Source organism: Fringilla coelebs (assembly GCF_963513975.1).
Source record: "Fringilla coelebs genome assembly, chromosome: 2".
NCBI lineage: Eukaryota > Metazoa > Chordata > Aves > Passeriformes > Fringillidae > Fringilla > Fringilla coelebs.
The window spans coordinates 114,865,400-114,881,328 of record NC_140029.1 but is presented as its reverse complement, the minus strand read 5'-3'; the positions used below and the strand labels follow the sequence as shown (position 1 = coordinate 114,881,328).

Genomic DNA, 15,929 nt, shown 5'->3' with positions numbered 1-15,929 from the left:
GCGGGGCGGGGCGGGGGCGCTCGGTACGCGCGGGGCGGCGGGGCCGCCATGGCGGAAGACGAGAGCGACCAGGAGTCGGAGCGGCTCAGCGAGGAGCTGGAGGCGCTGGCGGCGCCGGGGCTCCCGGCTGGGCTGCCCGCTCTACTCCGCAGCCAGTACTACTGCCGCCGCTTCTGCCAGGTGAGCGCCGCGGCGCGGGGGGAAGCGCCGGGGGCAGCGGCTGAGGGAGCCGGGCCGGGCCCTCACGCTGCCGGGCCGAGGAGCGGGGCGCAGGGCGCGGCCCGGGGGAGGGGGGCCGGGCCGGGCGGGCAGAGAGGCTCCCATGGGGAAGGGGAGAAATGCGGGGCGGGTCCCGGCCCGGGGCCGGAGCGGGCAGGGAGAGCCGGGGGCGGCTGCGGGAACACGCGTGGTGCTGCCGGTGCTGCGGGCAGAACGATCCCGGGTGCCCTCCCCTGCGTGGCCGAGAGGCGAGAAGGGCCTCGGGAGCAGTTCTCGTCTCGCTGACCGGTTTAGACCAGGGTGTTCTATGATTTTTAGGGTTTTGTCCTTTGAAAAGCAGCGTTTTCTCGATGCGGGCCCGGAATTCTTGTGCTCCTCGCAAGCCCTTTAGGTGTGCCTTGTAAAGTGACAAGCACCAACAGGTTGCTTCTCCTGGTTGCTTTCATCAGCAGGTGTAAATGGAACATTAGTTACCTTTGGTGTATTCCAGCCACGCCACTTGCTGCTGCCCAAGACACAGCCAGAGGTTATTTTATACAGAACTGCTTCATTTTATCAACTTTTTGACTTATCTCACCTCTACAGTTGTCTTCCGACATCTACAAAAGTGTGACGCCGTGTGGTCACTTTGTTCCTGTTTCCTCGTTCAGTGAAACACCCTGTTCGAAATATAATTTACTGTTAGTATGGGCTTAAAATAATCTCGGGGGGCATTCTGCTCACTAAGCCCATGGGTTGCTTCTTGGGGCTGTTAATAATTTCATATATTCTGTTTTATAATCTCCCAAAAATTGCAGAGCCAGTAAAAGGAGAAGCAAATTTTTTGGATGTCTGGCATTTTCTACAACTGTAAGGAATGACATCCATGTTTGATTATGTTGGCTGGTTGCAAAGACATTTACTTTTGCTCGACCCTGACGGTTTTATCTTAAATTTTTCTCTCTCTGCTTACTGTATGTTGAATTCATTGTGTTGGGGAAGTCCAGACAGGGTGATAGCTTCATGTACTAATGCCAATTTCAGGGAAAAGTATAAATTAGTAGGAAACAGAAGAGGACAAGAGAGAGGAAGAAATTTCCTGTGAAATAGTTGTATCACAAGTGTTTTATGTGTTATATATATCGTGTTGACTTATGCAGATTTTTTTTTGTGTGTGTGTGTAGGGAGATTGCCAAACCCTCTCCCCTACTTTGAGTTGATGAACTCTCCAGAAAAGCAGCCAATGTTCTGAGTATGTAAAGGGCTCTGCTCCTTTTCTCTTAAACTTTCTTTTCAACAATGCATAGTTAAAATAATCCTGATGAGAGTAAGTTAATATGTTAACAGTTTGTCCCCAGGGTTTCTTTTTTTTGCTTGTTTTGTGTAAATTTGGCCTGGTGTGAACAGCAGTCATGTGCTCAAGGTAATCAGTGTTTTGTTTAAACATGTTTTTTAGTAATGGGGTTTTCTGCTGATTTTACTACACAAACACAAGATCCTAAGGGGTGTGCTGGTTTGAAAAGCCTGTAGCTGTGTGACATTCATGGCTTGACAACAAATGAAGTTGTATGTGCTCCACATGAGCTCATTTTCCCTCCTGGGACTGACACTGTGTAGCTGTACATGTAATATATATTTGTACTTTTCTATCCAGATCTCCTGAAGAACGTGTTTGTGCAGACTGAGCCTTCCCACCTCACTCCACTTTGCACTGCTAACACAGTGTTGCTTGTCTTTATACTCATTTGGCCCTTCTGCAGGTCCTAGTTTTCCTCCTGTGCTCCTGGTTTTGTGTCCTAAGTGGAACAGTAGTTGTAGAAATAGTTGCTTAGTGATGGTGCAGTGAATTTTGACTCCCCAAAAGAAACATTGTTATTTTCAGGATAACAACCTATCAAAAAACTTGGCTGTGCTTCAGACATGGTGCTGGAGCTTGCTGTCACCTGAAAATAATATTGTTTAGATTGCTTGTAGTTAAGCTGATTAAGTCTGAGCATCTCCCAGTAAGAACTGCAGGATAAATGAAGCAAGGTGTAAATAATGCCTTTTTCAGTCTGTAGATATGTTTTCTGTACAAAGAAAATCCTACTGTTCTTTTAGAGCTTGAAATGCATTGCTGTGCACATCTTTTATCCTTAAGTGATGTTAGAAAGGTAAAATACCTGCTGTAAACAGCCAGATTGAGTTCTCTTGAGGCCTGGAGTATTGTAAGTCAACTTGAGTTTTGGATTGATTAAGTGCCAGTTAAAAAAGATGAGGTTTCAGGATTATGAGAGCATTTTCCATAAATTTATGGGTAATCGCAATTTAGTGATACAAGATGCAGCTTGAATGTGGCATCTTGAAGCCCATTTGTAGTTTTGGGATCTGTATCTTGTAGGTGTTTGTGGTCATAGAGAGTCATTAGAGCCTGAATCTTTCAAGGCAAAATGGAATAAAATGTTTTCTTGGAGTGTTATTTGAGTTTGATGACATGGGCAAAGCAGAAATCAAGCTTTTTGTGGCTGGAAGGGAAAAAAGACAGTTGGAAGATGAGTCAAGTGCCCAGCTTATGCATCTCACCAGCTGTTTCTGTGTTACTTTCTACAATTTGCTGATGTGGCTTTTCTTCTTATTTGTGGAGTTCCAGGCCCACTTGGATGTTGGGAAAAGCAAATCTGCTGTTCCCAGCTTTGGCAGGCAAAACAACATCGCATCTGTAACTACTTTGTAAGTTAAAGACATTTAAAAGGTGGTACCTAGAAGAAACTCCCTCAGCCTTAATGTTTGGAAGAGTTTCAGCTTGTGTTTGGATGCAGAATTTGTAATTCTTTCAGAAGGTTTCTCAGGAACCATAGAGGTTCCTGTGAGAAAGAAATACAAATGGTGAAGGGTAGTGAAAGCAGCACAGATTGTGACTTTCTCGGTATCAGGGTTAAGGGGAATACTTTTCTAATTGGAAGGATGAATTTCCAATATTATTTGGCTTAAAAACAAACTTTATGGTGAGCTGGAAAATGGAGGTATTTTCCTTCATTGCAGTGGAAGTGGGTACAGTTTTATTAACTAGAAAAAGAAATAATTTCTTTTTTGGGATATTTTCTCATAACTTTACTGTCAAAATATTTCAAGTTGCCTGCAGCATTTCTGTAGTTGTCCTCAGGGCTGCATAACTGGACTAGATGTTATTTTATGTTGTTGTTACTGACTGGAATAAACACCAGGTGAGTTCATCTCAAGTAACAAGGTGATGCTGTGAGGGGTAAACACTCCTTGATCTGTTCTTCCTGTGGCATCAGCTTACAGCCTTCCAGCATGATCCCACTCCTGAAAGAGAGATTACCTCCTTTGCTTACATTAATTGGTGGAAAAACAATTCTTTGGCTTATAAAAAAGTTAAGTAGTAAAATATAGTAACACACCAGAGAAGATACTGTTTCCTGGATTTATTTTAGCAGGCCAAAAAAGGCAGGGAAGGGTGTGACTCAACTTGTTCATCTTGCTTTGTGGTCATGGAAGTAAAAAATATATAATTTTACATGTTTATTCTTCTGACTTTAAGGTTAATGTCGTTTCACACTTCTTGTGCCTAAATTTCAAAGTATTTGCTTTTGTCTCTTACTCTGGACTTCAGATTGATAGTGGTTAAATTGTTTTTATATTAAGAAACAAAACAAAACCAAAACAACTGCAGGCAAAACCTCCCCAAACCTTTAGGTTATGCCAGACTTTATCAAATTGATCAAATTTTGGACCTTTGGGATCCATATTTGGTCTATATACACCATTTTAAGGCTCAGCTACACAAGTCTTGCTCACATGAATACTAGTAGTGAAAAATGATTTCTTCAACATCCTTGAGGCTTATTTCTCTGAAAAGGCACGCTCTTTAATTTTTCACCACCTATTGTTTGTGTAATAATTTGTGGTGTTGGTGTTTTGGGGTTTTTGTACCTTCCTGAACAAATACACTTTATCCTTGTTAATGGCTCAAATTTCAAGAGCACTGCTGTAAGTAATATTTGACTTTTTCATGTTTTTGAATGTTGGTACTGCTTGTTACATGAAAGCTTTCAAAGGGCCTATCATAACTTTCAGTAACTAAATTTCAAAGAGTACCATAACGACTTGAAACTATTTAAACTTAAAATTTACCCTGTCGTGGTGTTTTTTACATGTGGGACTAGTGGAAACCAGTGTGTTCAGTTGACTTATTGGTAGTTTAGTATTGTGCTGCTTGAGTTTCAAATGAATTAATGTTTTAAAGGAGATCCACGTGAGATCACTGCCAAGTGAGATGCTGAGGTGAGTTTGCAGTTGTGGTGAGGATTTACCTGTACGTGCAGAAGGGTGTCCTTGGCTTGGGTTAGGTGTTGTCACTCCTTCCTCTGACACTTGATGGGAAGGCTGATAAGGGTCTGTCATGCAAAGCTGGGCTCTGGTGGGTGAAGTGCACTTGACTCCTCAGTCAGTCCATAAGAATTCACAATAGCAGTTGATTTGCAAGCTCTTTATCTGAAGATTGACTCCTCCAGGCCTCTAGTCTTCAGTGCTCTTGTCATTAACATCATAAAATCTTTTCTTATTCACATACTCAGGGTGATTCTCATCAGCTTTTGTGCCTGCTGTCCTTTCAGCTTTACCCTGGGAAATGATCTCCCTGTTTTACAAGTAGGATTAAGGAGTTACTCTTTTCCAAAAGAAACATTTGTGCAATGCATTGTAGGCTTTTCCTGATCTTTGTAACATCTTTTTACTTCTCTGAAACTTTCCTCGTTGACACTTCAAACTTTTGGGTATTGCTACTTCTCCAGGTTTTAATGACTTTTCATTAAAATGTATAGCTTTTGCATGGAAAAAATCTCGGTTTTTTCCTTGGAAAAATGTATCAGGATTATAATTTAGAAAGGAGTTACAGGTTTTTATACCTAAAGGGAGGCTCTCCAGTGAGTGATGCTTCTGTCTGGCTTTGCTACATGGGCTTGTTCAAGTTAGAGAAGGCACACGTGGTGGAGGAGCTAATGCAAAAATCCAGAAGTTTTGTCCTTTTGTTTAGATGAGGAAAAGAAGTAATTGTACTTCTTCACTGAATAACCTAATAAATTGAATTTTACTGGTTACCTGTGGATGTGAGCATTTGTGTGTTCACAAGATTGGCAGTTCTCCCTTCCATATGTGAGCAAAACAATTCCTTTCATTAGTCGACTTTTTCATTTGGGGGGGTGAGGTGCTAATCAAAAGATGAGGAGGAATATTTCTACTTTTCAGTATATATATTTATCTCTTAGCTATGAATCACTGCTCCAATCAGCCCAAACTGCTTTTCTAGAATTAATGTATAGTTTTCACTGTTGTGCAAGTGACAGACTATAAACATACATGACTTTTTGGCTCCCATATACCCACTATATTTAGCAAGCCAATCTTGGGAATTGTTCTTGCCTGAATCAGGCTGAGGAGATGGATGAGATTTTGGTGTTTAAGACTAGAGGGAAAGCATTTAGCTTTAAGGGTAGAAACTTGTCTCATAGGATGCATCATGCTGTTGCTGGGTGATGTGTTTTCTTTTGCCAGAAGTGTGATTATGTTTGGTTACTCCTTATATAATATTCACATGGGAATTGCAGAAAAGGCATTGCTTACATATTTTAGTATATAGCCATTTTCAACTTTTACATGTCAAGTAATATTTCATATTACCCTAAAATCATAAGGCTTTTCCTACTCTCTATTTGGACAGTAAAATCCTTATTTATAAGGACATGGTTGGCTTGTTTGTATTTGGAAACAAAACAAAATGCTTTTTATCCACTGAGCAGGTTCAAAAGACAGTTAAAAAGCTGTGATGATTTCTTGTGATGTTTGCAGGAAGAGTAAATGTAGTATTACTCAAGTTCTAGAGCTGAACTTTGGTATCTGAGCTACTCCGGTATTTCTGCTGATCGGGCACCTGTGGTGGGTGCCCTTAATTTTGGATTTTAATTTTCAGCAAACTTCAGTTTTTCTAAGCTTGCCCTTTTTGGGTTTGTCCTCTCATGTGACAACCCTGATATATGCTTATTACAATGCATTGCAACCATTATATTTGTCAAGAAGCTATCTGTGTCTGAAAGCTATGAAGAGAAAAACTCACAGAATTGTTGTGGGTTTAATCCTGTGGTGACTTTACTGTTAAATCTCACAAGAAAATATGGGAGCAACTTTGTTTGAAATCCTAATAATGATAAACTTTTAAAATTGGTGGTATTTTTTTTCTTGTGTGGAGGAATAGGAAAAGCTGTAGCAACCTCCAGCCTAGCACTGTATAAAACATTTGGGGTTTGTGTCCTGTGTATTTGCAAATCTAATTATTTGCAATGCTGTTTCTCTTAAGTCTTTGAAAGACAGCCAAATAACTTTATATGTGCATATTTAATCACTTAAAATATATGTATAGAATTAATCAGTTATAACATAATTTCATATGTGCATATTTAATCACTTATATGTGTATAATTAATCAGTTAAAACATAATATTCCAAGAAAAGCTATTGTTTCACTGCTGTAATCCGAGTTTTTACTAACTACCTTGTTACTTTTGGGGTTAGCTGTCTTAGCTGTGTGCTCAGAAATTTTTGATGAGTCTGGTTTTGATTTTTTTAATGGGACACATCTGAGTCTTAAATTTTCCTCTAAGTTACTCAAACCTATTAAAGGAGGGGAAGCAGTGTGTTGGTGTGGGAGAAAGATGGAGCTGAACGGGGGTTTTGGTGTCAGGAAAAGTGCTTCAGCCTACTTTCAGTACCTTTATCTGCTCTAAATGAGAGAGGGAAAGCAAAAATGCCCAGTCCCTTCATGGTTATTGGCAATGCCAGGTACAGACAGACTAGGAGGTGATGCTTTAAGGATAGTAAAAATTGCACAAAGTCTCTAGCAGAGACTTAGAAAGCACCTGTTGCCGAAATTCGCATGAAAAGGGTCTGGTTTTCTCTCCTGTGTATTGAACAAGGCTACTGTGCTTTGACAATATTATGTTCTTTTTTTTTTTTCTTGGTTGACTTCATTGTATTGAAATTGGTGTGCCTGTTCAAAATGTGCTGAGAAACTTTTACTTATGTTCTGCTTTGCAGTCCTCTTTCAAAGTACGGCATCTTGAGTGTTTTGTACAAAAAAAGAGCTTGGTTTCTATTACAGAAAAAGTTACTCAATGAGATTACTGAAAAACAGACATTGAAGTACACACATTATTCTCTGCCCCTCCTTCTGTATAGAATTGTGGTTTGGAAGTGTGAAGTGTGGTTTGGAATTTATTATTTTATACTTAATTTCGGGTTTTGTCCACACACTCCCCACACCCCCATCTTTTCCTGATTGTTGCAAATCTTCTGAGACTTCACCACTTAGATTTCTTTTTTCTTGGGACTGAAAAATTCATGGTTTCACATTATCTGCATTCAGGAAAAGTTTGCTATTCCTGTTTTTCCTGAGCAGTTTGGGATGTGGGGGCTGTTTCTATGAATCTGTTTTGGTACATTTGAGTTGCAGACCAACTGCCAGGCCAAGGTGGTGTTGCTGCTGTGTTCCTTTCTCTGCTGGCTCTGGTATTTGTGTGGCAGAGGAGCCGGTGCAGACTGGGACTGATGGCTTTTTTTGGGGAAAGGCTGTTCTCTGCCCATTAATTCCTAATTGAGCCTACTTTGAGTTCAGATGAGTGCTGGAGGTGCAGTGAGGGATGTACAGTAGAACACAAGATGTTGTTTTATTGCTTGAAATAATTTATGAACATATCTATACTGTACCCATCAGGTACAAGCATTGTGAAACATCCTGGTGGGAAGTGATGCTTTATTTCCACCTTTGTTTGACCTTTTGGAGGCTCACACTTCTAAAGGATGTTTTTTGTTTCTGTCTGCTTTGTTTTTCTAAGGCTTTTGTGGTTTTCTATAAAAGGGACTTGGCTAAAACTATTTCAGGGAACTCTTCGAAGATCTATGAGGCAGGACTATCTTCAAAAATGTTTAGTCTTCTTAGGAGGAACAGTATTTATATACAAGTCTGCTAATTCTTCAGTTGACTTCAATATTTGCTGCCTTAACCTAACAGTTTTTCAAACAAATTATTAAAATAAGTTTGGAAAACATAGAATCCACATACAAGTATGAGTCCATCTCAGCGGCTGTTGCCTTAGATCCATCCTAGGTCTAAATAAAGCCAAATTTACTCATTTGATCAGATAAGGAAGAAGGGCTGGAATGTTTGTGACTCTGCTGACATAAAGCCTGGAAGAGTGCAGGTTACTCTTTCCCCTCTTGGAAAGTTTTTAGACTAGAATGTCTGGATGTTGTTACAGACTCTCTAATTTGCATCCCCTTGCAAAATAAAACCTTGTGTTTAAATGCAGGGTGCAATATCTACTGTGGCACAGCATAAGAAGAAAGTATTTCTTGTCTTATCCTCTGAAAAGAATAGCTGAAGGTCCCTTGTGATATTCCTTTCATGATCTAGGTCATAAACCAGAAAACAGTCACATTTTTTAGGTTACAAACTCTGCTCCTGAGGGGGAAGGTGGGAAGCTAAAGCAGGTATAGTGTTAAGTGCTTCTTCTTTCTGACCAAGGAGAATGTCTTGGATAATGTATATTTCCATGGTTTTGCCTAGGTTGTTGAAGACTATGCTGGGAGGTGGCAGGTCCCTCTGCCTCAGCTGCAGGTGCTGCAGACGGCGCTGTGCTGCTTCACGTCTGCCTGTGTGTCCTTCCCAGCCGAATGTGAGCACGTGCAGTATGTACTGAGTAGCCTTGCTTTGTGAGTACTTCTTCTTTTTTGTTATTCCTTCCTTTACAATAGCAGGGCAAAAGGGTTTCAGATCCTCAGAGCTCCCCAGAGGGGTTTTACAGGTGATGTAGCTACACAGAACCAAAAATTGCTTATTAGAATTTATTTTCATCTTTTTTGCATCCTTGTTAAATATTCAAGTTAGCTATGACAGTGTTTTGTCATAAGGGATGTTTGGCAAAATGAATAATCTAAGACATAAGTGATCATCGTAACCTTATTTTGGAGTATTTGAAGACCAGCCTTTGCCAGTAGATAATTTAAAATAATTTATCTCAGATTTTTACTTCTGTACTTAAAGTGATGTAATAAGCTAAGAACTTCTTAAGATAAATGTCTTTAAAAAGAAGTTAATTACTTTGAAATTGTATGGATTTTTATGTTTGAGTCATCAAAGTGTTCCTGGGAATTCCTTGTCATGCAGTTAACTGACCCAAAGTCACATTCAGCTTCAAGAATTGCAGGATGTTGTTTCATAAATTTTGCTCTAATTTCAATTTTCTTGATGCATTGGTTATTTTCCCACATGAAGACTAAAGGTGTCAGGGTAATAAGTACATAATGAAAAATAAATGCTGTCTTTAAATGTTGTTGAAGCTTCACTGTGGACATTTCCTGTTTTGTGTGTGTGAAACTTTGACTGAGGACTATTTATGGCATCATAAGACCACTATTTTCAAACTTACATCAAAACATGGTGACATCTGTTGCGGTGGTTTTTTTCACTAGTTTTAAGGAAAAAGCCTACAGAGTTCAAACCATGTTTCTATGTACTTTTAAATAGCTAAACTTGAAAGGTAAAAAGGTGGAAATTCAGGTATTTTTTTGGATGGCTCCATTGTGATATTCAAGAAGTAAATTGGTCACTGAGTTCCTGTCACCCTTGTCTGTTATGATTTTTGAGATTGGGTTTACTCCATGAGATTTGCATCCATTCTGGGATGTAAGATTATTTATTCTTCTGCCTGGCTGGCACAGTTTTGCATGTGATGTGATATAAAGGGATCCCAGGGCTTAGTAGCTGCAGTTACCTGGGCAACCTTGCTCGAATGTCTTTTGAAAATTCAGTGTATATTAGGTCTTAGTTCTTGGAGAGCAAAACTCTGCCTGCCTGTATTGTCATCCTTGAGTAAGATTTCCTTGGCAACCAGACAATAAACTGTTAACAGGAGCAACTGGTTTATTTCCTATACTTAATAACCTTGCTATTCATATCAAATAAAGCAGCATCTGCATTAATATCAGGGGGTTTTATAATGGTGCCACACTGGTGTTTTGAGGCAATCTTCTGATGCCAAAGCAGTGATGTGATCAATCTAGATGGATATAAATGTGGATATGCAGTGCTGCAGACAGTTTTGAAATAAACAAAGTTGGAACTGACTGTAGTAATTTTAACTGGAGACTAGTGATGAGGAAATAAAAATATTTTGATGGCTTCCTTTATTAGAATGTGAGCAAATACACTGATAAAGCAGAAAATGGTAGTTTACACTTGTTCACTATTGATTTCCAGATTTTTTTTTCCAAGATCTTCCTGTTTTTAAATCCATCAAAACAAATTTAAATGCAAGCATGCATCACTTGCTCTAATTAGTTTTGTCTTATTATTTAAGTTCTAGTTTGGTTGCTTGCCAGATCACGATGTGACTCATGGCTGACCTTTCCTGAGAGTCAAGTATGCTGCAAAATTTTGTTTAACATGAAATGAGCTAATGTTTTTTTCAGAACCACATCCACATTTGGGTAGGGATTGTTTTTTCATTGCATATTTGAATTGAGATTCACAGACTTAGCCTTGAGAGAAATTCTGTCACTGAACATAATAAGTTTGTATCTATTTCTCTTAAGCCTGTTTTTGGCGTAGTTAATCATTGGTTAGGAAAAAAAAAAACTTCCGTGTAATCTCTTGGAAATCTAATTTTATGCTACTTTTCCATTATTATCTTAATTTTGTCTGTGAGTATTAAAACTTATTTTAATGCACATGTTTAATGAAAATGTTACTGAGGAGAAAAAAATGCCTTTAATTTGCACAATATTTTTGAAGTCCTGCCTGTTCCTCTGAGAGTTGCTCAGTTCTTGTCTGCTGCTCTTGACTGTCTCAATCAGCAATTTCAGCTCATTAGTGCAGTGCCTGCCTGGTACTTTTTCCAAGTAGAAATGAAATTTCTCAGAATCTTCAGGCAGAACAGTAACAGTTGCACTGCAGATCCGCAACTGCCAAGTTTTTGATTGAATTCGCTCAACTGCATTATCTGGAAGGAGGCTTTTATAAACAAAAACCTGAATTGAAAGGAGATCTGGAAAGCTGCTTTTTACCAACCTCTCTGATTCTGTAACAGGATTTAAAAGAAATAAAATGCTAGACCAGTGTTTTAAGATGATAAAAACCATGGAGGCCACAAATCAGTTTGAATCCAAGCAGCTGTTGAAAGTATTAGTCCTTTCTTCATCTATTCCTGCCACCTCTTTTTGGGGTAACACTTCTGAATTCATCTTGCTGGACAGAGACCTGATCTGATTAAAAACTTGGTGTTGGTAAAATTCCAATTGTATGAATTTGAATTCCACACAGAAGGAGAACATATTTTTTTTTAATATTTGCATAAAAGCTGTGCCTGTCTAAATAATTTTCAAAAGCTTTTTTTTTTTTTAAAGATAAAATAATACCTTTAAACCAACATCTTAATAGAGAGACTTCAGTTATGGTGGGATGGGCTGAAATGAAATAAAGTGTGTTTGTAGTAAGTGCCTGAAAACAGAAATTGTTGGCCACCAGAAACCTTTGAGTGACTCTACATGGCACAAGTCTAGAATTCACAGAATTCCTGATTTTGATTTGAATGCTGTTAAAAGTAAGAGACTTAAGAGTAGTTTCATTTTTTGAATCAATGTCTTTAGTTTAACTTGTCACTACTTCTGTTTTTTAGGAGTTTTTTTGAATTGCTGCTGTTCTTTGGAAAGGATGAGTTCTATGAAGATCCTTTGAAAGATATTTTAGGTTCAATCCAGGTAGTGTTGCCTACTTTCATATAAACTTTTAATATTATTTTAGTAGATGTAAAGACAGTTTTTGTGACTGTATGACCTGGAGGAAATATGCCATTATAGTGAAAAAAACTTTGCTTGTTTATTTCTATTTGGAGCTTAATGTCATTCAGTTCATGACATGAAATATCACATTTCCCCTCTGGTTTTAAACAGTAAATTTGAAATTGAAGCTTCATCTCAATGAAGTCTTCAAGACAGCATAAACATGGATAGTTTAAATTGTTCTATTCTTGGGTAGACTGGGACAGAGTTTTCTATGTCTCTGTAAAACTGCATAAGATGAAATGACCCTAGATTAAGAACTTGTTTTGCCAGGTAAGTGTGGGGTTTGGTTTGTTTGGGGATTTTTTTTATACCTGAATGGATTTTTAGGGTTGTGCCACCATGAGAGCTTTGTAGGGAAAGAAAGGATGAAAAGCTGGGTTGTGTCTCTATTAATACTGCTCATGGAACTGCAGTTTGAGAAGAAGCTCTTCCTTTGCTGTTTTTATGTTGATACCTGTCTATTACTGCTTCTCCAAATTAATGTGCCAGCACTGTTTCAGCATCAGTTATGTAATCAAACTGGCAGTGAAAAGTAGGTAATTGTATGTGGATGGAGGCCATTCTTCTGCTGCATTTTTTGTTTCAATATTAGATAACTCATTACTAAAATTTTCTGTTGATTAATAGTGTTGTTTACACTTTTACAGCAAATAATGCATGGGGATGAGAGGGAACTTGACATGTGAAAATAATGGCTGGCTAAAGCATTCCATGATATTACAGGCAAACATAATTCCTGTTATGCAGAGATCTGGAGAAAAATGGTTGCTTGAGGGCTGGTGACTCATGGCTTAAATCACTTTTTCCCTCAGAAATCACAAATCCAGCTCAACATGTCCAAGTCTGTGCAGGATACCATGAGGTGAAGGCTTGTCTCAGTGTGTGCCAGTAATATCTCCAATCCAAGTTGGTTTTTGCATTGTTATACAAATGGAAGGCTCTTTCTGAGGGCTGTAGAAGCCATGAATTTGACCTTCAGCAGTTCTGTATTGCTATTTGTAGCTAATATCAGTTGTTCCTTTAGGGCTTTCTGTATGGCCAGGAAAGACTTTGTAGCTCAAATTACTTATTGAGAAAGTACTCAGCCATGCATGGGGTTTCTTGGGTTGTATCTTTGGGATAATCTAACTGTTTTAGACAACGTCTTTTTTTATTCTTTCTAATTGTTTCTCTTTTAACACTTAGGAATGTCAGAACCTTCTAAATAAATACAGGAATCTGAACCTGGAGCTAGTGACTCGAATCATTCGAGATGGTGGACCATGGGAGGATCCAGTATTACAAGCAATTCTTAAAGCAAAGCCTGTGTCACAGGAATTAGGTACTTCACTTATCACAGTCATTTTCTAGAGTACTGAAAAATGTGTTCAGCTATGCTTTTTAAAAATATGTGGGGTCACGTATTATCAGCTGGTATTGCGCAGTGTTGTAACTATTTTTCTGTAGTAAAATGTGCTGGTCTCTTTTTTGTTAGAAAGAAAGGCGAATTTCTTTGCTAATTTAAGTCTGCTTTTATAATGTACAAGTCATATTTGTAATTTTGTATCGCTGGCAGCTATGGAGTAGTTCAAAAAATTCACAGGGTGGATTTCCCAAATATAAGTGTACACTTAAAGTTTGGAGACCAACTTGACTTCATTTAGACTCCTGAAATAACATGATTGAAGAGAATCTGATGTGTATTTGTCTCCTGGCACTCTGACTCATTTAATTTTTCTCTTCGCTTGTAAATACTTGGTCTTGTGGCTTTTCTTGGTTCTGTTTCCAATGATGCCCATGGCTACGTGTGACAGCTGCTTTCTGTTTATGGATATGTAATTCCTGGAGCTGGGAAAGGTGCAGTGCATGGGAACAAAATCACTGGAATGTTAATGAAAGTTCCTAAGAGGAAAAATACCCAAGCTACAGTAAAGTCTTTACTAACATATCAAGCAACAGTGCTCCTCAGGGGAACTCTTAAAAGTTGTTTTCAGTTTGATAGTGATGGAAAATGCCAGCTCTGCTCTAGTTATTATGTTGTAGTGCCTGGTAGAAACTCATCACTGTTTGTGACTGTGTTCACTGAGAGAGGAAGAGCACTAAAGTCAGGACAGCTCAGTGAACTGCCTCCTTAACCAGAACAAGGGTTTTGATAGCAAATTAACATCATGATGCCTTTGTTCTTCTGTCTCTTTTGTGAAGCAACTGCTTGAGCAACAGATTTACCCTTGATTTTTATTATATATCTCATAAAGTTCTAGTAAAATAAGTACAGAAACAAAATGAAAACCAAGATGAACCTTGTTTTTGTTCTGCATCACATGATTTTGGTGATTATGATGGGGAATTAGGTCTTGCTCTCCATTGCTCCAGCAAAGAATTAGTTTAGTCCTTTGCTATAATGAGTATCTTGGTCATCATGAATTCTCTCTATGATGGGTAACAGTTTGAGAATGTTGGTTTGTTTTTAACCTGGCAGAGCAGGAATGAAACCTGTTATCACTAGATGACCACTTTGTTCCTTTTTGTTTCAGGCTGCATCTCCTTTCCCTCTGCTGAGAGATTTTCTCTCCTTTGATATCCTCACACACACCCTTGACACATCTCATCTGTGCTGACAAACATTTTATTTTAGATAATTTGTATTTTGAGAGCTTGTTCTTTCTTCCTGTCACTTCCTCTAAAATTTGATTCTTGTGAAGTCTTACACAAAGCAAACATCCTGTGCTGCTTTATGGGCTAGCAGTGTTTAGTGTGTCTTTTGAAACTTGGCCATGTAGCTCCCTCAGGGGTTATTAAAATAGGAAAAAAACTGCCTATTATTGCTGAATCACCAACCATTCCTCTCAAAAATCAGTTTGTGTGAACTAGATAATCCTGCCCTGGATTCATTAATTCCATGGAGAAGCTTAGGCCAAGACACACCTCGCAGTGCCTGTCTTTACAGGAGTTGTAGTAAACTTTGAGAATGTCACAATCTCTTTGGAGATCGCTGGAAACAAAGTAGTCATTGAGTTGAAAGAAAACAGTAGGCTTGAAACATAGGAACAATCAACTTCTAATGGACTAGGGAGAATAAGGTGGGCATCTGGAAGAGAACATGGCAGATGTGCAGTCAGAGGGAGCAGTTAATGAGTTTCTGAGGTGCTGGTTGATGTCTGTTGCTCTAAAGCAAAGCATATCTCAGGCTAGGCCAAACACTACTGTAGCTGGCAGTTGTCTTTGGTTTGGGGGCTTGGAAGAGCTCTGTGTGCTGTCCTGGGAAAATAGGACAGTCCAGGACAGGGAGGGAGCACTGCCCTGTCAACAGCATCAGTGAAACTTTGGAAACAGAGGAGGCTGTAGGAACCCCGATCCTTGGGGAGCTCCTGCTGGCAGTGGTGTAGGGTGTGGAGATGCCTTTCCCTGGGAGAGAAGGCTGTCAGAGTCTCATTTCTGGAGCAGAAGGGACCTTAGAGTTCCCCACACCAAACAGGAATAAGAACAGGGTGAGCTGTGCAGTGCAGTACTCCCTCCTTTGAGGGAAAAGGATGTTACAGCCACTTGTTAGATGGGCAGTTAGATTTCCTTACCATTGGCACTCACCAAAGCTGAGTATTTCCAGCCTTATTTTTCAGTAATGCTTGCATACAAAACAGAGGATGTAGTTATTTTCCTTAGGGTGGTAATTCAGAAAAGGAGAGGCCTTTACTTGATTCTAAGGACTTTTCCATATATTGACTTTTTCTTGCAGTTGATCACCCCCATTAGACACTGGCTTTCCTTTTAGTCCTCTTGTTTTCTGAGTTTGTTCTCTAAAGCGCTGATGGATAATGGGAATGAGATGTTTCTTTCTTACAGTGCATCTGTTAACAAATCAA

The 15,929-nt window shown here is 39.2% G+C and overlaps 1 protein-coding gene across 2 annotated transcripts in view; it reads left to right on the top strand.

Annotated features, from left to right (window-relative positions):
- Nucleotides 1-21: 21 nt before the first annotated feature.
- The window catches only part of ZNF654 (zinc finger protein 654), a 30,108-nt gene continuing 14,200 nt past the window's right edge, over nt 22-15,929 (top strand). Inside the window, exons 1-4 of one of the 2 annotated variants that reach the window (XM_084226261.1) lie at nt 22-180; nt 8,816-8,961; nt 11,925-12,006; nt 13,276-13,411. In XM_084226261.1, coding sequence (XP_084082387.1) covers nt 49-180; nt 8,816-8,961; nt 11,925-12,006; nt 13,276-13,411 — 496 coding nt within the window. In that variant the 5' untranslated portion in view covers nt 22-48. The remainder of the gene's footprint in view (nt 181-8,815; nt 8,962-11,924; nt 12,007-13,275; nt 13,412-15,929) is intronic. The other variant, XR_014617003.1, reaches the window with a different exon arrangement.